Below are 25,319 nucleotides of genomic sequence, written 5' to 3'. Positions count from 1 at the left end.
CACATAATTCAAAAGCTGCCCTAGTATACCTTTAACAAGGATTGGATCTTTTGCAGTGTCTATGTTATTAGCTTGTCTGAATGGACAAAAAAGTGCCAGGAGATTTTTCTCTTCTTTCTTACCTTACAATCAAACCAGAATCATCTTTTTCTGGAAATCAAATGCATGGGACTAAGTGTTAATTACTGCTTTATTAATAGGCTTTTATTACTGCCTTGCGTGATCGATTGTTTAATCAACTGTTTAAAACTGTTTAATAAAAGTTGTGACTGACGTTCACACTTTATTTACTGTTAAAGGCAACTTGGAAAAAAAACGTTCTCGTTGTGAAAAGCTCTGGCTCCCTCTGGCGGCAGCTCGGATTACTTACACAGCAAACGTGAGCCGCTCTCAGGTTGTAAAAGAATATAATGATAAAGACAAACAAAATTGCTTTATTCCTTTCAGAAAACGGAATACAATCTTTGAATTTGATAGAAAGCAACATATTTCATTTCCTCATTCTAACCTCTGCATTTTCTAAATGACAATGATATAACCACCACCCTGATTTCACTCAGTGTACACCCGTTACTAATAAGACTACCGTATATTACATAGTATCACAAAAGTGAAATAAAAAGGAATTTAATTCTAATTTAAAATATGAATTTTAAATGATTTAGGTCTTCGAGCTGCTTTATAAAAAAAAAAACAGAACAAAATCAGTGAAGCCTTCTTTTGACTGTGTATTGACATTTGAAGAACTGTTATGCTGTACTTAAAACACATATGGATTTCACTGAAACAAAATTAAAACTGCATGAACGAAAAATCCAAACAATACGATTCTTCCAAAGTGCTGGAAGAGGTCCTCGGTCCCGCTGGTTGTCACTTCAATAATCCTTGAGGCCTTGCAAAGACTGCAGTCCTCACCACAGAAAGCACAAGTAGACACGCTTCGCATTACTTCAGAGTTGTACGTGCGGACAACTTTCCTTCCTGAATTAAAAAGATACACGGAGTTTCATCGTACGGAATCCATTAGACGTGTATTAAAATGAATCTTAGCAAAAATACTTTAGACTTTAAATACAATATTTCTTACGGGGTTCGTAGTAATCATAAATTTGCACCATTGCATCTTGGGCATTAGCAATTTTGGAGTCTCTCATCGCGGGTATGTCCACACAGAATTCTTGTGCTGTAACCTATGAAAGAAGTCAGGGGGAGATACAGTGGGAAATATAAATAAAACTGGCGGATGTTTATGTTTTTTAATGGCATGACCAGCCCTGTTCCTGTGGGCCGTGCATGCTCCATATCATGGACACATTTTGTCAATGAGACCTGACATTTTGGCAGTTTTAGTATCTCTGCTAATTTAATCAATTCAGTTGCAGAACACAGGTCAAACTGCCACACAGAAAGACCCTTGTGCGTGGCCTGTAAAAAAAAAAACTACACTTCAGAATCTGCTTAGATTTACAATTTGAAACAATCTTGAGCTCTCCCTGGCTGGTAGGACTGCACTTTGTCCTGTACTTCAAGGTATGCATCTGTTTGCATGTTACTGTGACCACAATTTCCTTTATTTTTGTGGGGATTGAATTGCTCTCAGCTGAGGTATCCAGCCCTTTGCCTGTGAGCCATTCCAGTTTTCATGACAAACCACTGCAACCACTGACTATGCAAGACATTTAGAACAGATTAGATAAATCTGGAACTTCAGCAACACTAACCCCTAAAAAGGACAAAGCAGTATATGATTTTACATTTTGAGCATAAATTTAAAAAATAGTAAACCAAACAGAGTTCTGGAACACACAACCAAAAAACTGACTTCTGGGATGCACTATGTTCACACAAAACAAAGTCTGAAGCAGTGTCACAGGAGAATACATTTTGAGACAAGAGGTGGATGTTGGGCTCAACAAGTCTCTGTGGTTACCAGTTGGCAGGATTTCATCCTGACCTTTCTTGGAAGACTCCAAGGTATCAGCTTCAAGCATGGCTGGCAAGCTTGTTCCAGACCTCTTAATGTTCTTTTCTACATGTAGAATCATTCTTCATATAGGTGAAGAATGTAATTAAGAGAAATAATTGACAAATGAAATGTATTTCTTCCTTTAGGGTTTTCATATTTGAGCAATCTGAGTTAAATCACCACCACAAAGCAAGCACATTTCCTTCATTCGGATTGTTGCCGTGTGCCAGCATTAAGAAGGGAAACGCCCCCCGAGAAATCTTTTAAATGTGACTTACTGAATCCAAGTACAGGTTGACTTTCCCTGGAGAAGTCTCTACCTTCTTGATAACCTCAGTAGTAGCAATTCCACTTTCATCAAGGGCGAAACCACTGAGGAAGCCCACTTCCATTATCGCCATTCCGGTCTGAGAAACATTTTGATTTTCCAACAATCTTTAGGAGGAGATACATGTAAATAACCTTGACTTGAACAATGTTAGTATTTTATGAATTATGTCTAATTGAATATAGAAAATATAATAATAATAAACTTTATTTTATATAGCACCTTTAAAGGTGGCTTCTCAAAGCGCTTATACTGTATATAGAATCACATATATATATAAATATATATAATGGGAGATATTAAAAATGAAACAAATGAGTATTAAAACTTTCAGATTTGCTACATTTTTACTACAACTCAGTATATCTAGTGAAAGAGAAAGATTTTACTTAGATTTCCTTGTGTCCTCAAATCTCGCCTCAATGCTTCAGCAGCTAGAAGAACGCATGGCAGAGGCTGATTGTGTAGTTTGGGGTTAAATGTCTTGACTAGCCTCCTGTTTTTGGTCTCTTCTCTATTTTTGTGATCTTTTTTTCATCAAACTCCAATTTTCAAAACAGACTATATTAAGCAAGCTCCACATAAAAAAAAAACATAAGGTTGGGACAGGATGCCTTGGTGCCAGAGGAGTGAATGGGGAGCAGTGTCTGTTTGGAAACTAACCAAATCTGTTGTTTTTTTGCTTGTGTGGCCATTGTGGCCAAGAGATGTCATTTAGCAAAAGTATTCTAGAAGACGAGGACTAGAACAGTAGGTGAAAGAAAAGAAGTTTGAGTGGGGAGCTGGGAAGCTGGATCAGTGCGTGTAGGCTGCTAAGGAAATATTAATTTCTTTATTAACATTATTCTTATAATTATAATATCGATATTGATATTAATAATAATAGTATTAAGATGAATCAACTTTATTTTTATATAGTGCTTTTTAAAGTTCTTCTCAAAATGCTTTACAGGACAACAAAAAAATATTGAAGTATAAATATATTAAAGTCATTCCACGCCGAAAAGCAGAAAAAACAGTGTTGAAATAAGCTAAACGTCCACAATGTTGTTTCTTTTATCTACTTTTATGTGTAGAATTAAACTTTACTTTCGCCTTGAAAGACAAAAAAAACTGTTTCTTATATTTAATCAAATCTAGACATTCCAAAAATGTGTAAATGGTGCCAAGCAGTCACATTTACATTGTTCCAATTGTGTGCTGGGATATTTCTCCAACTTTCTCAAACTTTCAAGTCTCAATTCTAGATGATAGCAGCTGCTCTGGGTGTGTTTGAAGCCTCCACCAGAACAACGCTAGAGGAGTCAGTGACTTTGTTTTTTCTCTGGAGTCCTGCAGATTAAGAACTGGATGTGTGCATTATCTCATCCTCCTGGGAACACCATAAGCAGGCATTGTATTGCACCATAGGGATGGAAGTAAAAAAAGAGGAGTCAATTAGTTCATAGTGACATTTAAAAGTCCTGTGAGACTGTTTCAAAAGAAGTCAGATAGAATGGGAATACCTTGATCACTCCAAAGGGAAGCAGAGAAAGATTTAACTGACTTAAGGGGCCATGTTTTAGGGGACTCTGTGAATCATCTGAAGAACTTTGAATCCTTTCAGATTTTGGTTATTCAGCCGTAATTAATTGCATAATTGTGGGACCAAGATGATATCTACAGCGCCTAAAGGGACGAGGGGAATAAGTTAAATCTTCAAGTCTATACGGAGGGACCCGACTTTCTTTTTGTAAAGGTTGTGAAGATACAATTGAATGTTTTCCAGAGCTGGGCAGATGTGTTTCATATGCGTTTCCATATGAAAGGTCAAAAACCTGCGTGCCATCCAGTGTATGTCAATGTTCAATGTTCCAGCTGTATGAACAATATGGAGGAGGCAGCAAACAGGAGCAGATGCATGACACTTCTTCATACAAAATGTCTGTCTGTGATATACTTTGTCAAAAAGGCCTTCGACTGACACAACAGTACCTTAGCATACAGCCTGCTATCACAAATAGGGCAATGGTTCACACAGGGGCAGAGTGGTGGCTCTGTGGCTGAGGATCTGCACCTGTGGCTAGAAGGTTGCTGGTTCAAATCCTGCAGCTGGCAGAGGAATCCTACTCTGTTGAGCCCCTGAGCAAGGCCCTTAACCCCAACTGCTCCAGGGGTGCTGTATAAATGGCTGACACTGTGCTCTGACCCCCAGCTTCTCTCTCTGTCTGTGTGCCTCATGGAGAACAAGCAGGGGGTATGCAAAAACACAAATTCCTAATGCAAGAAATTGTACAGTATGTGGCTAATAAAGTGATCTTATCTTATTTAGTGTGGCATTCTTTTTCAATAATAGAGATACTGCATCTCTTGCAAAAAATGGCAGGTTATCAAAATTGGTGAAACAGGAAGGAGACTGCGAGACCACTTAAAGGAACCATGTCATGGCTGTGAGAATGAAAGATCTCTTCAAGCCCATAGTTTCCCATTTCACCTCTAACGGCCATGATCATTCTGATCTTCCTGTCTGCGTTCTCAAAAGAGAAGCTTCAGAACTCCTATTGCAGAAAGACATCCAAAACCAAAATTATCCTGAAACTAGGATCACACCTTACCCCTTCTCTCAACAAAAGACTCATTTCCTTCGAATCCTCTCTATTCATTTGCAGGTTTTGACTTCACACCTCTCATCACCTCTTTTGACTTCACACCACCTGAGTGCCCACTCTGCCTCTCTCCTGCTCCCGCCTCCTCTCCACTTTGTTCTCCCATACTTTATCAGCTGTCAATTTTCCTCCCTCACACCCGAAGAAGGCTCCAGAGCCGAAACTTTGTGTTTCTTTTCTTCTCTTTTCAGCAGGGAATAACCCTTTACATGTTCCTTTGCAGCCTACGCATGCTGACACAGCTCCCTACTTGAATGACACCAATGTGTTTGGGTTTTTTGTATGCTACTTGTCTGCACTCTGGAATGAAAGCTGTGTAAATCCTTGATAAATCTGTTTAACAAATGTTTTTTTTTCATGGAATGAAAGTCTATAGAATGGAAAAACAAATATCTCCCAGAAGCACTGTCATTTTCATACACTTAGAAAGTGATGCATAAAGCCCTTTGTCTGTTCTGATCATAACAGCCCTATATACTGTAGCAATTAAATTACAGTGTGAGCACCAAATCAAACTATCCAAACAAAAACGGGTTAATTCACAAATCCACTCAAAATAAGACACAGATTCCAGATCCCCACAAACACAAAAAGTGACTTGACATTGTTAGAAGAAACATTTCATTTTGCATTCTTTGCTGACTGTCCTGATCATGGATAAGAAGTCCTTCTTCCTCAATCACTTTTTACTGTGCTTCAATATCCCTGACACAAAGAAACCAATTATAACAGGAAGAGAATTTAAAACTATTATTCACAGTCTTACTCTGGTTACAACATAAACACTGAAGCACTGTTAAAAGAAAGGTTTTAAGACTGAAATCTCTAGAATTGAAATACATACAGTATGAACAAATACCACTAAATCTTACCTTGTGCATATGTGCAAAGAAACATGATTAAGGTCATCTTTGTGGTCATTTACTTCAATTTCTAAATCAAATGCTTCGTTATTTTCTGTGTCTCTGCGTCTCCTCGATGAACTTTCACTCTTCAAATTGTAGAAAACATTTAGCTGTTGTTTTATACAAATAAAGAGAAAAATTAGTCCAAATCTACTGAGAAAAAACTTTTAAAGTAACTTTTACTATTGTAACATTTTTATAAAAATGCTACACAGTACTTGCTGTTTAATATCAGTGCTAAACACAGCTTATCATGAACATTCAGGAGAAACATAAGCTACAATTCCAGCCAGCACTGCCTCTGGGGTTTACATACTGTACAGCTGTTTAGACCTTGTTCCTGGCATCGTCCAAGACATTTCTTAGCATTTGGTGAGTAAACATCCCCTTTCTATCCCCCAACTCTACCCCCAAAGCTGCAGAATCTTGGACTGTCGGGAGGGATTCTACCATATGACCAGGCCAGTTCCTCAAAAGCCAAAATATTGTATTCCTCAGGAGGAAGGGCTGTCGCACAGTGACTGAGGCCCAGTTGTTGGTTTCCATGGCGTCCGCATGGCCTCATCACCAAAAGCCCCAGACCCTCTGGTAAGAGAATCTCACTGCCTTCAACCTCATATGTGTATCTATGACAGTATCAATAAAGTCTCTTTCTGCAATCATGCTTTTTGGGGTTTGTCTATATCTTCTGAAATTCATTTTTATTTTAATTGTGGCACCATACTAGTGACTTATGCATTATATATTTTTGTTATACTACTAATAAAGAAGATGATGTTAAAGAAGACTGAACACCAAAACCAATTTTTATGACCTTGAGACCCTTCTTAATTGTTGTGTGTGCTAAATAAGTTGCACTGATTTGGAATCTCTGGAAATGTAGTGAGAACTAGAGCAGACATCCTTAAACATTTATCTGTTTCGACCTTGCTTTCTTTTCACGGCAGAATTCAATGAACTTCCAATGACTATGAAAGTGGAAGCCAGATATTCTGTATAGTGCATGAATTAATCAGGATGATGCAAAGCGCTGTTTATTTTAAAATATTTGTTGACCTGTTTCTAATGACCAGCTGCTATACAAAAATCCAAAATGAGGAATTATCTTATACTCTAATACTGCAATTGTAGTTCATTAGCTATTTTTCTAAAATATGCTACAATCCAATAATTAGGTTTTAAACTTTTACCTTCATGAATATGTGGAACCGGATGATCAACAAAATCAGTGCCTGATAAGCATTTCTGTGCTCCAGCACATTTACCCTTGAACAGCTAATTTATCATCAGCTAACATTTTCCTGTTTGTCACTGCTGAGTAAGAAATTGAACATCTGCATTACTAAAACCCACGAATGTGGAAAATCTGGAACTGAATGCCAATCCAAGCCCACATGTTGGGTCTAAGTTCAAAACTCACTCAATTCTAAAGTCTCAGAAGTACACCTACACCAAGACTCAAAAAGTGAACTAATCCATGTGAAAAGAAAAATGTTTATATGGAATAAATTGCATTGCCAAGATGGTATTTCTTCAGGACTGTTCCAAAACAGTTTAATGAAAGGCTTGGCATAACTAACTGATAACAAAGAAGTTTGGTGGGATGCTCTGCTCTTGTTGACACTTGTATTTGGTCCAAGCTCCGACACCAGGTGTAATTCAAAATTATCCATAATCTTTCAGCTCAAAGCTTTTCAGAGCTGGTTCTGTTATGCCTCTGATCTGCAGTTTAATTTTAAAACTGCTCCTCCCCAGTTAGAAATGTTTGTGAAGCCCTGATTGGCACACCGGCTGCAATTCTTCATGCACCCATGAACAGCAAGAATCTGGAGGTAGGAAAAAAATGAGGCGATGCCAAATACAAATTCCTTAACACAAGGAAGGCCAACCCTAGCGCTTCACAGCTGCGGGGTTCTCTGAACTCTGTTCTGCATGGGTTCTTCACAATCAGCTTATTCATTTTACCCACCTGTCCAAATTCATTAGTGTTTATATCCCTTAGCCATTAATGAGGGGAAATATTATTATATCCTGTGCCTGTTGTATGCTATTGTTTCCTTGACCATGTCTAGTCTTGTTGTATACTATTGTTTCCTTGACCATGTCTAGTCTTGCAAGAAACTCAGCCCTCACAACACTGCTCACTGTACTGCGAGCAGCAAAACTCCCAACCCTGAAGCACCCTCCATCTTAAAGTCTTCTCGGAGTGAGCTTGCACAGTGAGACCCAGCTGCTATGGCTAACAGGGTTTGTAAAAAGTACCTGAAAAATGGCAAATCCACGTCCTTCTGCTAAGACACTAAGTTTTATCTCGTTTTGTGGTTTAATCTGCAAAACATACATAATGGGTGGTGTTACCTTCTTGCATTAAAAAAAGACATACAGTATGAATATCATTTTTCACAGAACAAGGTAGTTCCTTGTCAGACAGCTTGACATGACAGATTAATTTCAAAATGGTACATTGTGCTCATGACAATAGACAGTTTCAAGACTGAAAAGGATTTTTCTTCAAATTGATTCTTTACCCTCATAGCCTTTTAATGGGAATAAAGATTACCTCTTGTCTCTGAAGCAGTAAAAAGTTGGTTGAATCAATCTGGAAAGTGGCTGCAGTAGGCAAACCTGGAGCAGTGACTTTAACCATAATCTCAATCTCACCTGACCCAGTGTATACTGCATATTCTGAAAGGGCCTTTAGAGCTATTATAGTGTCCTGAAAAAGAAAAAAGAGTTAAACCACCGTCTGTTTGTCACAAAACAGGACTGGATCTCACCATGAAGTGTGTGTTAAAGTCGAAAATAGTTTCATTCTAACCTCATGTTTCACATTTTTAGTCTAATATGCATTATGAGCATAAGAAGGGTCACAAATCACTTGAGGCCATTTGTCTTATCCAGGCTATCTGATTGCAGGTAGCTAATCGATTCGAGAATCTCATCCAGAGGTTTCTTGAAAGAAGCCAAGGTATCAGCTTGACCAGCATAGTTGGATGATGTTTCACACTCTCACCTCCCTTAGAGCTGTAACATGTTAGCCAAGAAAGACCTCCAGAGCCAAACTCATTATTTCCTAAGAATCTACTTCCAAGTCAATGATCACCTCATTTAGTTGTAATTATCCTTTCCACCCCCTTAAACATACAGTAATAGACACAAAGTTTAGGTCTATGGTTTTCTCGGTTTTGTTTTGGAGCAACTCATGGAAGATTTTTGTGAACAAACTATCCATACTATCTCTTGTTTCACTTCAAAATTTTGACCGTTATATAGATGTACAGTACATCATGCATCATTAAACTTTGTGAAGTTTAATGGATGATTTTGCGATTCTGCTTCCAGGGTATAATACACCACATGCAATACTGTGTTTGCAATTCATCTTCACACGTGAAGAATCATGTTTAAAACAGATGCTGCAAATGAATTAAACAACATTGTTTAACCACTTTATTTGTGGGTAATGGCTATGTTAAAAGAAAATCTTGTATGATCTGGCGGTCATATCATGCAAATAACTTTTCAAGTTAGGTTCAAGCTATGGCAAACCTGTGTGGATGAATACCCTCCCAGATGGCTCCTCTGCTGGCTCAGCCATTTCATGAAAGGGACTCCCTCCGCCACCCTAGACTGCTTAAAATAAGACAGCATCACATAGGCTGAAATCTCTATATCTGTTGATCTAGCTTGCCAGGAATTAGTCAGTCCCATCGTGGTTGAATCCCAGGACAGTGTATCTCCTGTCAAAAGACCAATACAGGAGAAACACCTTCAATTCAAACAGATCAGTGACCCGTTTAATAAATTCTGTCTCACTATACCCTGTATTTAAGAAAAGGACACAAGATCAAGTATGCAAACAGAGAGATTAACATGAATGTATTTTATTTTAGAGGTTCACAATATAGTAAAGGGGCAGTATAGTGGCACAGTGGTTAGCTGGGATAAGTTCTTGCTCCCCCACAACCCTGAATTGAATGGAGCAATTGAATGGATGGATATTATAGTACAATTCATCACCCGAATCCACAGAAATAGCAGGTAGTGACTTTGTCAAACTTAACAATGGCAGAAAAATAGAACTGCACATACAACAGGTGCTAATTGATGAGTTTATGCATCAGTGCTTCTGGTTTTTTAACTGCATTTTTTTTTTCATTGTATTGCATTGTTAGTCAAGTGTAAACAGTTAATAGAACAGTTAATTTCTGGGGAATTTGTTTTAAAAAATCTCAAATTAAAAAAATATAAAAATCTCTCTTTTTATTTCTTAGAAGAACTTAATATCAGTGCCTTTATAAATGACTTTCAGACATGCAAATTTTAATGTTATTTCTGTTATCTTAATCTCGAATCCTCTGATATACTACATGCAGTATTTTGAACAGTATTTTGTTTTCTATGAAAAAAGTGGGATAAATGAAAGTCAACAAATGTTTTTGTACATTTCTGCAACACAGGCGACGTAGAGATTCACTAGAAATATTCCTAGTGAAAGTACTTTTTGTTTTTATCCTGCTCGCCGAATCTAGAACACCTGACCATAAAATGTCGACCCTTTTATTTGCCGAGGGAGTTTTCCGCCACTATTATCACAACCGTTTACATTCAACCTCAAGCCTGCGTGGAAGCAGCACATAGCGAACTCCACGACATTATCAACAAGCACGAAAACTCCCACCCAGAAGCCGTCTCAATTGTAGTTGGGGACTTCAACCACTGCAATCTGAGGAAAGTTCTGCAAAAATACATTCAGCATGTCACTGTACCGACAAGAGGAGGCAATATTTTAGACCATTGCTACACAACAATAAAAGGAGCACACAAAGCGCTTCCCAAACCGAGTTTCGGTAAGTCGGACCACATCGCTCTCCTGTTGCTTCCTGAGTACAAACAGAAGCTGAAGACCTCCCCCATTGCGAACAGGTCAGTGCGTTGTTGGTCTGAGGAGGCGGAAAGCAAGTTAATAGACTGCTTTGATAGTACAGACTGGGACGCATTCAGAGCTCCCGACACAGATTTAAATGAGTATACGGACGCGGTCACCAGCTATATTAAATACTGCACCGACGTTTGTGTACCAGAAATGAAAATTAGGTCATTTCCCAATCAGAAACCGTGGTTCAACCACGACATTCTCAATAAAATAAAAGATAGATCCACCGCGTTCAAATCGGGGGATAAAGAGCTGTACAAGAAATCACGGTATGCATTAGAAGAAGCCATAAAACGCGCCAAACGGAGCTACAGAGTGCGGCTTGAAATGCAGTGCGCTGACACCCGGAGGCTGTGGCAGGGATTACAGTCAATCACAGGCTACAAGGGCTGCAGCCAGGAGATTGACACGAACAACGCATCCCTGCCTGACGAGCTGAACCACTTCTATGCCCGCTTTGATGCTCTGAACACGGGCAATGTTGAGAAGACCCCAAGTGTGCAGGGCGAGTTTGTTCTGAAACTCTCAGAGCAGGACGTGCAGAAAATCTGTAAGGCTGCAGGGCCTGATGGGATACCACCTCGCGTCCTGAGGACATGTGCAGCCCAGCTGACCACAGTGTTTACAGACATCTTTAACTCCTCCCTGTCACAGTCCATGGTCCCCACCTGCTTTAAAAAAACCAATATTGTTCCAACCCCCAAAAAGACAAAAGTGACATGCCTGAATGATTACCGCCCAGTAGCATTAACATCTGTGGTGATGAAATGCCTGGAGAAGCTGGTGTTGTCACACATCAACTCCTCCATCACAGAGTCCCTGGACCCCCTGCAGTTCGCCTACATGAACAACAGATCAGTGGATGATGCTGTCTCCCTGGCTCTGCATACAGCCTTGGAACACCTGGACACTAAGAACTCGTATGTGAGAATGCTGTTTGTGGACTACAGTTCAGCATTCAATTCCATCATACCCAGTCAACTGGTGACAAAGCTCAGGGGATTAGGTCTGTGCAACTCTGTCTGCAACTGGCTGCTGGACTTTCTTATCGAGAGACCACAGGTGGTGCGGATAGGCAATAAAACATCAACACCACTCACCCTGAGCACTGGAACCCCACAAGGCTGCTGTCTGATTCCAAGGTTGTACTCCCTATTTACTCACGACTGCACAGCAAGACACAGCAACAACCGCATCATTAAGTTTGCCGATGACACCACTATAATAGGACTGATCAGTGATGATGACGAGTCCACTTACAGGGATGAAGTTGTACAGCTGCTTAGGTGGTGTCATAGCAATAACCTGGACTTGAACACAAAGAAAACGAAAGAGCTAATAGTGGACTTTCGGAGACACAGGCCACACACTCACAGCCCACTCAGTATTGATGGAACGGAAGTGGAAACAGTCACCAGCTTTAGGTTTTTGGGAATTCACATCTCTAAAGATCTAACCTGGACTGTGAACACTGACTCTATCACGAAGAAGGCTCAGCAGCGCCTTTATTTCTTGAGGTGCCTCAAGCGATGGGGGATGCCAATACATGTGTTGGTGAACTTCTACCGCTGCACTATCGAGAGCGTCCTCACCAACGGGATCACCGTGTGGTATGGCAACACCTCTTCGCGAGAAAGAAAGGCACTGCAGAGAATGGTCAATATGGCCCAGAAGATCATCGGCTGCGGTCTCACCGAGATTAAACAGCTCTATGAGGACCGCTGCCGTGGTAGAATTCTGGCCATCACAGAGGACAGTCACCACCCCGGGCATGAGCTCTTCACCCCACTGCCCTCAGGCAAGAGATATAAGAGCATACGGACACTTACCACTAGATTCTTCAATAGCTTCTATCCACAAGCAGTGAGACTGGTGAACACATTTAGCCATCCCCCTCGGACCACACCTACACCATCACCATCTACCTCATTGTAATTTATTTATTGTACGTCTCCAGTCATTGTTTACACGTCTGTATTGTTTACATTCAAACTGTCTGCATGTTTATTTGCACATTGTCTATTGTTTGTTTGTACATTGTCTTGATGCACTGTTTGCACTTTGTTTTGTTTTTTACACTTGTTTTACAATCGAGAGACTTTCTGTAAGTAAGAATTCCGTTGTACCAGTACCGGTTACATATGGCAATAAAGTTCAAGTTCAAGTTCAAGTTAAGAAAATGGGGAACAACAAAATCCAACATGATTGATATATCTCTAAACCATGCACCATATGAACATAATGGAATTTTCTGAATCATAACAGAACTTGTTTTAACAAGTCACCTCCAAGGATGTCTCGTCAGAAGCTTTTCTGATACCCTTAACACCTATTTTGTACATATAGTTATTTACTATTATTATTTAATTATTTACTGATTTTCTTGACCTTGGCTATATTTTTAAGTAAGAAAGAAACTATAAAATCAAAGACAGATTAGTTCATTACCCTGTTTATGTACTCTCTGGACCAGCTCATCAAGAGCATCTCTGGCTCCACTATCATACTTCAGTGACAAAGCGTATGTCACCAGGCATAGGGCATAGCTGCTAGAGACTCCATTTCGAAGCCTGTCCTTCAAAAAGTCCAGAGCCTTGTCAATTGCACTTGAATATGTTCTCTACAAGAAAGCAACAAAGCAGGTTCAGTACAATATATTATACTTTGGGCAGGGGTTAAAGGGGAAAAAATCAGCAACTATTCTCGTCATACCGTGTATGTGTCATCTTCCAACAGAGCCATCAACACATATGCAGTAAGAGAAACAGGACCATTCTGTCCTCCCTGTAGCTCAGTGTGAATGACCCTTCCTGGCTCTTTGAATTCCCCACTAGCATCCTGTTGGCTCAGCAACCAACTCACAGTACTGGAGAGCACTTTGGGATCGATGGAGATAAAAGGACGGGCTTCCAGGAAGCATCGGAGCACAAAAGCCGATAACCTTATAGAACAGAATTCAATTATAAAAAACAAGATTTGCATGAAACACCATGGATATAAGGGAACAAATTCAGCAAAATTAGTATGGCTAGAATGGCAGATGATCTGATGTACAAACCAAGTACTTCCAGAGGAGTCACTGTTGCCAAAAGCACTGAAGGACCCATCTTTCCTCTGGTAAGACAATTCTCTTTGATAACCTGTACATGGATACAATCCCAGTGTTAACAATGCATCATTAGTTAAAAACTCTTTCACTTTTATATAGTACATTCCTTTAAGGCAATCAAGAAGAACTGACAGCAAGGACACAGCAACATTACTATTTTTTTAAATATTTGCAGAAGTACTTAATTCAGTTGCTGTACTGTATATGCATAGAACATTCATTGAACAAAGTGAACTGGACAAGGCTTCTGTGAAGAACACATAAGACTTAATGATACATCTCATCACTTGCAATACAAGGATCAAACTAGATGTGAAAAAGTCAATAATTATTGCTCTTGAAAACACAAAGAAAGAAAGCCTGCTGCATTAACTGCTGTTCACTTTTGAGGCTGAAATTAAGTCTGACAGTCAAACGCTGCTCATATTTATAAATATTAGTCATATAGAAACAGAGTTCAGAATGGGAAAAAATGTACAAGTGACAAGTGACATGGGATACAATGAGAACTCTCTTTTATGAGAGCTTGACCATAAACAGACCGCAAAACTCACCTTCCACCATGAATGATATGGCTTTACTTCTGATATCCTCTTTCACTTGGTGTGTGTTTATCAAGTACTGTAGAACATAAATATTGGGAGCAAAGTTTATCATGTTCTGCTCTCCACACCCATAAGGCATTTGAATAAGTGACTCGAGACCAGTGATGGATGGACCCAGGATGTCACCTGTAAAAAAATGACGGCACTGTACTTGACAAATTTAACTCCAATAATACAGTTTTCTTCTTAGTCTTACTCAAAGTTCAACAAAGAAATGTCCATGTAGGACACAATAATCATTATAATGATGCAAACACCTTCACCTGCAGCTTTTACATGAGAATTTCTACTATATTTTCCAGGCTGTGAGTATTTTGGTCCTGTGGTGATTTAAAATGCTATACACAAAAGAAAAAACAGCATAAACAATGCTGATGAAAAGCTATACTTTATAAGAGAGGCTTATCTGTAACACTGTTGTGGTCAGTTTCCATGATGACGTTTATCACTGAGAGAATAATGAATGCAGAAAGTTCAAAGCCTAAGTACAAATGCTAAAAAAATACACTTGAGAGGCTTGGTTTCTCAGCAGATGTACCAGCTCAGCAACCACACTGAGGTAAATTGAAGAATAACCTACAAAAATAAGGCTGATGAAGATGGTCTGTATTTTAACTGTGAAAATTATTTCCTTAATTGTCCTCAAGAAAATCGTATTCTCTCTCACACATCTCAAAATCTGATAAAAATGGAGTCACTGATGTCTTTGGGTTGTATGGTAGATAAGAATGAGAGCCGGTATGTTTGTAGTGGATAGTGGTGTTAATAGTGGAACTCAAATCTGTGATGAAATACCTTATTATTACTTCCAAATATATGAACCCCTATGCAAAGGCCCCCAAAATTTACAAGCTTACACAAGAAGTAGTTTAATGCTAAAACATGCGTTCAACTACAGACAGGAGAAAGGAAATCAAGGTCTGTGGTACAGTACATATACTAAACATTAAAATTAATAACCACAATATTTCCAAGCGCTCATGACTCCAATAGTGATAATTCATCATCACTTGTTAAGTATGTTAGTGTTATGGAATAACTGCTTCCCACTAACAAAAATATTTTCACACTGGGGACTCTGGAACTACAGTACTTTGACTAAGTGTTCTATTCTGACATTATTGCAATATCATGCTCAAAGATATCATGAACAATACATTTATTGTATTGTTGTTGCATATCTTTCAAAACAATTGCAGAAGGATTTCTGTCTGAAATATAATAAAATGAATTAATTTTTAATATTTTTTACCTTGTGTACAACATAATAACTTATTTTTCCTTTTAATATATATGTTAATTCAAAAGCATATTTATGATGTATTAAATATATACACACCTATGAGAGAGTATTGTTATCTTACAAACATAATTATACCTTTATTAATGTAATATTATTTTGTCACATACCAAAAACAGTAAAATAAGCTCTTTCACTGCCTTGCACAACATTTGGGGGGAAAGTGAAGTTAATTTGTTTGGAAACGCTTTGTTCAGCCAAGGCCAGATCCAAAAACAATGACTTAGCAAATGACTGTTCGATTCCTTCAGGCTGTAAGAAAAGAAAAAGATTTCTCTTAACCATGGCAAACGAAGACTGTCGGAATCTGTAAAAAATGCTTAATCTCTGAAAGAACAAAGGTACAGAGTGAGCTGGGCCAGCCCTAGCTTTATGGGGGCTCCAGGCAAGATCTTGGAAAGGAGCCCCTCCAGATCACGATTTGATGCGATCTGTTTTTCATGATACGTGTTAAATGAAATGAAAGATGAATGAAACTGATCATCACAACATTTACTATTTTTCTAAATTAAACAAGTAGCATTCGGAGTAGCAGAAGTTGAAACCACATATTGTGTTATTGTCATCTTATGGCAAAGATTGATCATATAATTATGAGAAGATGAGTCATTTCATACATCAACAGTGAAATAAGCCACTGCACTTACATTCACAACTAATAACATTATGATTTATAACTAACAAACTTTAACAGCCAAGACTAGCACAACAGAAACAGGAAAAAGGCACCGGAGGATATTTTTGTTTCACATTTGAATGTGCTGATTAAAAAATATTTTGTGTTTCACATTAGGGGCCCCCTGGTGGTTCTGGGGCCCTAGGCAGTCACTTAGTTTGCCTAAGCCAAGGGCCGGCCTTGAGAGTAAGGTACAATACCATATAACAAATCTTCAATTTATGTTTATAAAATGCAATCAAATACAGAATCACACGATTATCATTCAGTTATCTACACTAGGAATTGTTTAGGCCAACACTGCATTGTTGATATCAGGGCTCAAGGTTGTACTGAAAGAAGCAATTTGAATGAAGTGAGTGGCACACCCAGCCTCTCCTGGCTATCCCCTGTTCATTTGGGTTTTTTCCACAGGCTCTAGTTTCCTCCCACCATGATAGCTAGCTTTCACTGGTATTAAACTGTCTCTTTCTCTGTGGCCTGCAGTGGACTGGCATCCTGGCCCTCAGCCCAGAGCCGTCTTCCAAGATGGCAAGTCTCTTGCCATAATTTCCAGAGGAGAAGCAGCTCTTTGATAATGGCTGAAGAAATGGACACAGGTATGGGACAAGCTGCACAAGCTGCCATGCTGAAGAAGGCATTAACTTGGATTCACTCAAGACACAACTGGTTGAGATACTTGGATTAATTACAAACTAACTACCAAATGAGCTAGATGAGCCAAATTGCCATTTGTAATCTGTATGTTCCCAAAAGGGCAATTGATAGACAGCAATAAAACTGAACGTCCTTGATGACATTAATATGTCGCATTTTTATCTCACATTAAATAATGTACAACCTGGTATCTCTTCAATGAGAGAAACGTTTAGAAATGAAACAAAGCAGATACCTTAACCAAAACTTTCTGAATGACTGCGTCTGAAGCGACAGAAGAGATTGCTTTCACAGAGATGGGGATCTCTCCAAGAGCTTTGGGTTTGATGGGAAATAGAACTGAGGTACCATCCCGACTGGCTACAGACACCTTTTGTTTGCTGGGCATTGATATGCCTTCAACATCAGGAAAGAGAAAATCAAAAGAAGCACTTGGTGCAACAGTAACCATAACCTGTTGAACGAAAAGAAAGACACTGTGAGCTGACAGGATCATTCACATGTGCTGTGGACATTTGTCAGAAAAAGAACAAAGAAACAAATATCTTAGTTACAGACACCAAAGTATTATATAGCACAGAAACCGTAGTCTCCTCAAAGAGATTATATCATTGGTGCATAACAGAGAAAACTTGTACTGCCGCTGTGGCGCAGTGGTTAGCATTGCTGTGTTGCAGAGCTGGGACCCTGGGTTCATTTCTGTACCTGGGGTGCTATTCAATTGGAATCTGTATATTCTCCCTGGATTTATAATAATTATATTGATATTGTGCTTTTCTGGACACTTCACTCAAAGCGCATTACAGGTAATGGGGATGACTCCTTTCCACCTCCACCAGTGTGTAGCCCCCACCTGGATGATACGACAGTAGCTAAAGTGCGCCAGTACGCTCCCCACACACCAGCTAGCAGTGGAGAGGAGAACAGAGCCTTGACACCAGTTGATAGATGGGGATTAGACACACTGATGGGGTTTTTTTCTGTATGTAATTTAACTTCTTGTTGCTGCCGCTGTTCCGTGTTTATGTTTTTGTTGTTTCCTTAATGTCTTTGTATTGGAACATACATGCAAATAAGCATTTCATTGCACTTGTGCACACGACAATGAACTGAACTGAACTATTAAGAATCCATGATTTTTAAAGGCCAGGGGCAATTTGGCCATGACGCCTATCCTCTTTCCAAGAAACACCCTTCTTCATGACCACAGAGAATCAGGACGTCAGTTTTATGTCTCATCCAAAGGATGCCGACTTTTTTTACAGTACTGGGTCCACGTCACTATATTGGAGCATTAGGACCCACACAGCACCCCCTGCTGGCCCCACTAACACCTCTTCCAGCAGCAACCTTAGTTTTTCCCAGGAGTCTCCACTCCAGGTACTGATCAGGCTCACACCTGCTGAGCTTCAGTGGGCTGCCAGTTGTGAGTTGCAGGGTGATATGGCTGCCGGTTTGTATGGGTTTCTTCCCACAGCCAAAAGACATACTGGTAGGTTAATTGGCTTCCGGGACAATTGGCCCCGGTGTGAGTGTGTGCGTGTCTGTACTTGTGTGAGTCCTGCGATGGACTGGCATCCAGTCCAGGATACATCCCCCATTGTACCCATTGTTTGCCTGGACAGGCTCTGGCTCCCCCTCAAACCTGTATTGGAAGTTGTTAGAAAATGGCTGGATGTTGTCTTGTTACAATAATATAAACCCGCACTGGATGAATCTGTTGTAGGGTTAGATGAAGATTGGAAGTTAGATTGAAAGTGTCTGTCCCCATGATATCAGGCTACCACCTTGTGTGAAACCAACTGCATTACATGTGATTTTGAATATAATCGGATTTCAAAATCTTAGTCATTTATTTTCAAGATGATAGTATTCTTAGATTTAAAATGATGTCATTAATGCAGATATTAATCTTGGAAACAAATCCAATTAAATATAGGTTGCTCTAGTAATCAATGAAGACTGTAAGATGTAAATTAAAATGGGAACAACATGTTGGCTGCTGTTTTACCTCCAGTGGCTGCTCGAGATAGTTGAAGATGATGACTTCCAGGATGAACTTTTCTCCCCTGATGACAGAGTATGGCAGATTCAGAGACAAGAAAAAAGACTGGAAAACCTCAAGCTGCAAAAGATACACACAACCGGTAGGAGGGTTAGGCTATGTCTAATGACACTAACATGGTATGGATCCAAAGTATAAAAAGAAGGAGCATACTTCAGGACAGCACTTACATTTGCAGGAGCAGTGCTCAGTCCAAAGCCCAAGTTCTCCGAGATAACAAAAGCACTTGCAATCCAGGATGTGATACTGTCAGGCACTGTCACAGTCAGGCTCCCATTTCTTGATGCACTAAAAAAATATGAAAAATAAGGTCATATCACCATGTTGTATAATCCTTGTAACTGTAATCCTTGTTCTCTGTTCAAATCCTTACTAATCCTCTTACACAATCGTTTCATTGGGAAGCAGGTTGGTGCCATTTAGAATCAAGAGCGCCAATGGTGAAACACTGTGCATAAGTGTCTAAGCAAAGCGAACCAAACTTCCCACCACTGTTATTCTCCTTTAAAGAAGAGTCTGAGGAGTTAAATTAGTTTAAAGCTTGTCAGATTGTTTTTGAAAACTAAGATTCGTCACCAAAGATTCATGGAGTAACAATGCACTTTGATGCACCTACTGTAAAGTCAAAAACATAATAAATGGAATAGACAGATTATCTGATGCTCACATAAAAGTGCACAGAAATTGAGATACTTGGGTTTTACCAATGTATAACTCTTTTTCAGGGTGTGGGGTGCAGCGAAAACACGGGTCAGTGTTTGATTTGATAAGGTATAACGTAGTGAGTATCTGCAAAACAAATTTCTCCTAGTTTTTGGCTTTAACACGTTTGGTGACCACGTGTCCGGCCCCTTCAGTAAGGTGAATCAAGGGGTGTGCTCTGCAGTGGTGGCAGAATGGGGATGGTGGAGGGTCTCTCAACATTGATCACAGGGCAGGAAATCTGACTTGTATGGAAATCTGACTATCAACTGGTAGAGGTGTTTTCGTCTTCCTGAACTTTCAATGTTAACTCCATTTATACAGCAGCTCAAAGAACATTAAACATTTATCTTGGTTTTGCGACTCATCTTAAGTCCATTTACAAGAAACATTTATCTATTCTTCAGCTTACGGTGACTTAAAATTACATGTAATGTGACCTGCTTTATTTCCATGAAGCTATAATTCACCTTGTGTTGAAATCCATCCAGATCCATGTCTCTGGAAAGTTGCTGCGAACTCTTGGTTCCAGTGGTTGTGCTGCTGTGGACTCAAAAGGCTGCAGAATCTCCTCGACTGTGTAACAGACAGTGTTTTTATTACGACCTGTGTCCATCACTGCTTATGTGCAGTACGGACAGCATAGACAACACAGCTCAAACAGTTCATTTAGTTAAAAATGTTGTATATGCTTCTGTCTTATCTCAGTCATTACTGAAGTGACAAAATATATATTCATATTCAGATGATGATTATATGAATGTATTTCAGAGGTTTTTTAAAGGTGATCATGATAAGGATGCACTCTCTATTAACAAGTAATCTATTAGAGCAAGTTCTGGAAATATTAAATCTGATGCACTCTTACTGATTTATTTCGTTGTTGCCTTTATCCAGAGCAACTTACATTTGCATCCATTTATAGAGTTGGATATTCTACAAGGACAATTTGGGTGAAGCACCTTGCTCAAGGGCGTAACAGCAGTGTCAGCAGTGTCTCACCTAGTATTTAAACCTTTTACAAGTCCAGAACCCTAAGCACTGCTGTCCCTACTGGAGATAATGGTTCCAACTTATATAGTACAACTGGATGAACCAGATCAACTGGATTTGGGGGTACAGCAACAACCTCTACAAAAGGGACTTGAACCCACAACCTGTCAATTACAAGTTCAAAAGCTTATCATTATGCTGTACCAACTCCAATAGATTACTATGGAAAAGATTGTTTTTCCATACTATGATGGAACACCCAAAGAATTTGTTCTCTAGCACACAGTAAATAGTTCGCTGTGAATTCCAAAAGCTGAAAGGTAAGCTTTTTGACTTACAAAATTCAGGTTTATAACCTTCGATGTCGTCTGAAAGGTTAGCATCTGTTATCACCACAAGGTTACAACTCTGTGGATATACAATAAATCAACTCTCTTTTAGACAAGTTCTTAAAAAGATCACTAAAAACTGCAGCTTCTTAAAACATCTGTCTACTACAAACAAGTTTTTTTTTTCCTTTACCTCCTAGTAACATGTTAAAATACATATATTAAATTTATGTATATATATATTGGATTCTGGCCATCCAGAGGTTTATTATTTATAAAATGAAGAAACCATTCAGTATATTTTGCTCATTGTATTGTATTGCTAACTACTGCTATCTGGTCTACAGACTTTGAAACATATTTACAGTATTATCCAGTTGCAGTTCAGGAACGTGAAACAAGTGGTGTGATTAGTTAACAAGAGGTTCCATTTTTCCCAATAGTGGTTGTTTGCAGTCCATTGGAGCTGCATTAAAAAACAGAAATGAGCATGTTTCTTTAATCATTTTGTTTATCCTTAGTTACCATTCTCAAAGTTTTTAACACTGTGGCTTTATATATCATGCATTTATATAGAAAAAAATAGCATTTCTGTATGCCAATAATACCATAAAAACAGAAAAGGGGCCAATGCTCATTTTTGGAAGATAGGAATGTTCTTCTCCATTGTATATAGCCAGTTCTTCTGTAACCTGAGAGAATAAATAACCAAGTACCATGTTAAAAAACACACATTACCTGAACAATGAAAAACACCATAACAGGTTAATCAAAGATAAGGACTACTAATAACTAACTTGGTCATTAAAAATCCCAGTAAGGGTGTAACCCCGGCATCCTGGCCAAAATTTTCCATTGGCCCTCACCAATCATGGCCTCCTAATAATCCCCATCTATGAATTGGCTTCATTACTCTGCTCTCCTCCCCACTGATAGCTGATGTGTGGTGAGCGTTCTGGCGCACTATGGCTGCCGTCGCATCATCCAGGTGGATGCTGCACATTGGTGGTGGTGGAGGGGAGTCCCCATTACCTGTAAAGCGCTTTGAGTGGAGTGTCCAGAAAAGCGCTATATAAGTGTAAGCAATAATTAATTATTAATTAATAGACATATTTATGTATAATAGGAATTTCAGCAGAAGTGAACAGTGTTAACAATATGAGGAAATCTGAAAGTGTAGTAACTACGGCTCAACAAGCTTGGATTTTCATTATTCATCGATCAATTCATTAACCATACATTCCAAAAATTATACCTGCTTTTAACTTGTTTATAGTGCTTGTCTGATAACAAGACCGACCTCACTCACCGTGTCCTGTGTGATGTCATTGCCAGACCCAAGCAGCTGTGTGCCCTTATCAACCACCAAAAGTCCCACTAAGGAGTTGGGCTCGGCCGCAGACACATCCAGAGTGACTTTGTCTGAGGGCTCTGCTTGTGCTTTGCTCCACCTCAAAGAAACCTGATCACCAGTGCAGTTATCAGAAAGAAATCTCTGTATAATCCATATCAAACCACAAAAAACTCACAAGGAATAGTAACATCCAAAAATCTAATGAATTATAATCAAAAGTATTATACGTTTTGGCTTAGCCCACTTGGTTAAGGACAAGAAGGCTCAAACCCCCAGATTTAATCAAGAGGGAGCTGGAAAGATAGAGATGAGTTGAAGGTGTCTAGAAATCTTTAATGTAAATTAAAGATTGTTTTTTTTCAAACTAGGCATGCATGCAAAAAAGGAGTCACCTTGTTTTTGAAGACATTAGCGATGGGAAGATTAAGTGCATCATTAATAATTTCTCCATCGTCCCGAACATAATACACAATGACACAGGCAAGTGGAGCCCAGGACTCTTCAGGGATCAAGGTGAATGAAGCATTGGACAGTTTGCCAACCGACAGCGTTTTTCCTCTCGATGTAACCTGAGGAATCAATGTGGAGTTACATCAGGTTCTGAAACAACTGACATTAGATGGTTGGATATTTCAAATTAGGTTTTGGTTAATACTACAATTTTGCAAAATTGACAACAACTTTTAAAGTTCGACATGAATTAAAAAAAATGAAGTAACTGAAATAATATTAAATTGATACATTTCTTCCCACTTTTGATAAAGAAGAGAAGATCAAACAATAATTCACTTTGTGCAAATAAGCACAAAGTTTTCCACTTTTATTAACGTGAAAATTACTTTGTAACAGAATTTATTAATGATTTATTGAAATAAAAGAAAAACCACCAGAATTTGGCAAATTATTTTGATATAACTTGATATAATTTAAGACAACGCAAGGTAGACAAATGTACAATTATTTCTTTTTCTGAGTTTGAATTTTCTGTATTTGATAATGCGATTTGAAGTACACCTTACCAAATAGTGTAACTCCTTTAATGGATTACTGCTCTCAACAGTTATCCGAAATGGAATCCCGACCTAAAACAAAATAATACATATATTGGATGAGTATATGTGCATACAGGTGACACATTATACACTTCACATTCCTAACAACAACAGCTTCACACACACTCAAGAGTTCAAACAAATTCACTTTTATTACACATTTAATTACCAGTGTTTTGTAATTAAAGCTATCAAAACGATTCAAACATACATAAACATGGTGTATTCATACCGCTAACAATATTGCTAGTAATACTAGTACATCTTCAACAACTTCAGAAATATTAATATTATAAATTAATAATATACTGTATATATATGCTGTACATCACATTTCATCAGTAATAGTTTTACAGTAAATGTCAGAAGTTACCTTAAGATCAGACCTGTCCTTCTTTAACTGGATGTAGGATTTACTAGGGGATTGATATGTTTGGTATAAGTCCAGGATCTCAAAACTACGAAGGAGCTGTGCCTAGAAATATATATACAGTATATACTGCATCACAAAGGCACGTACAGATGTAGCACTTACAGTGGTTAATTACTGTAGATTATTTTGCTCCAGTTATATAATGTGATGAATAAAACAATGTTTTGGTCTCCCTGCTTCTTCAAATTATGCTAAATCACAAAACAGGATTGATTAAGCATCGTCTTTAGAGTGGGTATCTTGCCATCACATCAAATGACATAGCAAACAGCTGTATCTCAATAGCCTGGAAACTGCTTCAGTAAACTGGTGTGTCTTAGCACCATGGGTCTGCTCAGGTCTCACATGATCATGACATCACCATACACCCACGGCAGTAGTATCATCCTCAGCAAAAAGCAACGCGGTTGAATAGTCACTAAAGTCAATGTTATATACAGTATAAAATCGCAAAGTAATTTAATGTATGTGATAGGAGTAGAAAATAATTGTTAATTACATTGTGCAATGCCAACAAATTATCAGGAAATGCCACTCTGGTTATTAATTATGTTATGTGAGTTTGGAACAAGCTGCCCAGTCACGTTTTTCAAAGCTGATACCCAGGCTTCTTTCATGGAACAGTTGCATGCATTCTCAGATGAATTAACTACTAGCAACCAAGTAACCTAGGCAGAAAAGTGGCAACAGTAATAAGAATGCATACAATGTCTATTTCACACAGCTATACACTATATTAGATTACCAGGAACAGAAATGACTTAATAAATATCATTTTCACACAGAGCTTTTGATAAATTCGCAGTCGGCCTGGATATTTGGATGGAATTAGCTTTAAAAAAATAGTTACAGACCATTCTGAGAAAGCTTTATCAGATTTTTAAAAGTGTGAAATTATCCGTACCTGAATGCTTAATCTGTAGATTTTTTCGGGCAGTTGAAATCTGATTGCTATTATTCCATTTTCAGGAACCATATAGCTCACAGTTTCATATGTTTCAGATGGTACTTCTGTACTATAAGAAAAATCTGAAAAGTTATTTGTCCTGGATTGGAAGATCCCAATGCCCCAATCCCAGTAGTTATCTCTGTATTTTCGTATAGAGATTGTCACATTGTCTCTTCTCTCTTCTGGAGTCAGGGGCTTGTATGAAGATATTTTAAGCTGCAAGAGTAAGCATTGAAACATATTTGTTGGCGGATGAATAAAAATTGTTTTTTTATGAATCTGCTACAGTAAGTCTTTCTAGAGACAGGTGACTTG

At 38.6% G+C, this 25,319-nt stretch overlaps 1 protein-coding gene across 1 annotated transcript in view; it reads right to left on the bottom strand.

Annotated features, from left to right (window-relative positions):
• Positions 1-414: 414 nt before the first annotated feature.
• cd109 (CD109 molecule) overlaps positions 415-25,319 on the bottom strand; it is a 37,842-nt gene continuing 12,937 nt past the window's right edge. The window contains exons 11-33 of the mRNA XM_088626662.1: positions 24,960-25,220; positions 23,996-24,097; positions 23,590-23,652; positions 22,963-23,139; positions 22,526-22,678; positions 21,825-21,908; positions 21,226-21,295; positions 20,365-20,470; positions 19,363-19,480; positions 19,139-19,252; positions 17,363-17,581; positions 15,905-16,046; positions 14,444-14,620; positions 13,839-13,920; positions 13,493-13,721; positions 13,229-13,400; positions 9,394-9,584; positions 8,405-8,560; positions 8,107-8,172; positions 5,812-5,954; positions 2,245-2,401; positions 1,088-1,190; positions 415-981 (exon numbers count right to left, since the gene is read on the bottom strand). Coding sequence (XP_088482788.1) covers positions 779-981; positions 1,088-1,190; positions 2,245-2,401; positions 5,812-5,954; positions 8,107-8,172; positions 8,405-8,560; positions 9,394-9,584; positions 13,229-13,400; positions 13,493-13,721; positions 13,839-13,920; positions 14,444-14,620; positions 15,905-16,046; positions 17,363-17,581; positions 19,139-19,252; positions 19,363-19,480; positions 20,365-20,470; positions 21,226-21,295; positions 21,825-21,908; positions 22,526-22,678; positions 22,963-23,139; positions 23,590-23,652; positions 23,996-24,097; positions 24,960-25,220 — 3,288 coding nt within the window. The 3' untranslated portion in view covers positions 415-778. The remainder of the gene's footprint in view (positions 982-1,087; positions 1,191-2,244; positions 2,402-5,811; positions 5,955-8,106; positions 8,173-8,404; positions 8,561-9,393; positions 9,585-13,228; positions 13,401-13,492; positions 13,722-13,838; positions 13,921-14,443; positions 14,621-15,904; positions 16,047-17,362; positions 17,582-19,138; positions 19,253-19,362; positions 19,481-20,364; positions 20,471-21,225; positions 21,296-21,824; positions 21,909-22,525; positions 22,679-22,962; positions 23,140-23,589; positions 23,653-23,995; positions 24,098-24,959; positions 25,221-25,319) is intronic.

Source organism: Lepisosteus platostomus, chromosome 3, assembly GCF_059453375.1.
Source record: "Lepisosteus platostomus isolate fLepPlt1 chromosome 3, fLepPlt1.hap1, whole genome shotgun sequence".
NCBI classification, from domain to species: Eukaryota; Metazoa; Chordata; class Actinopteri; order Semionotiformes; family Lepisosteidae; genus Lepisosteus; species Lepisosteus platostomus.
The sequence above is the reverse complement of the archived record's forward strand: the minus strand, read 5'-3'. Positions and strand labels throughout refer to the sequence as shown.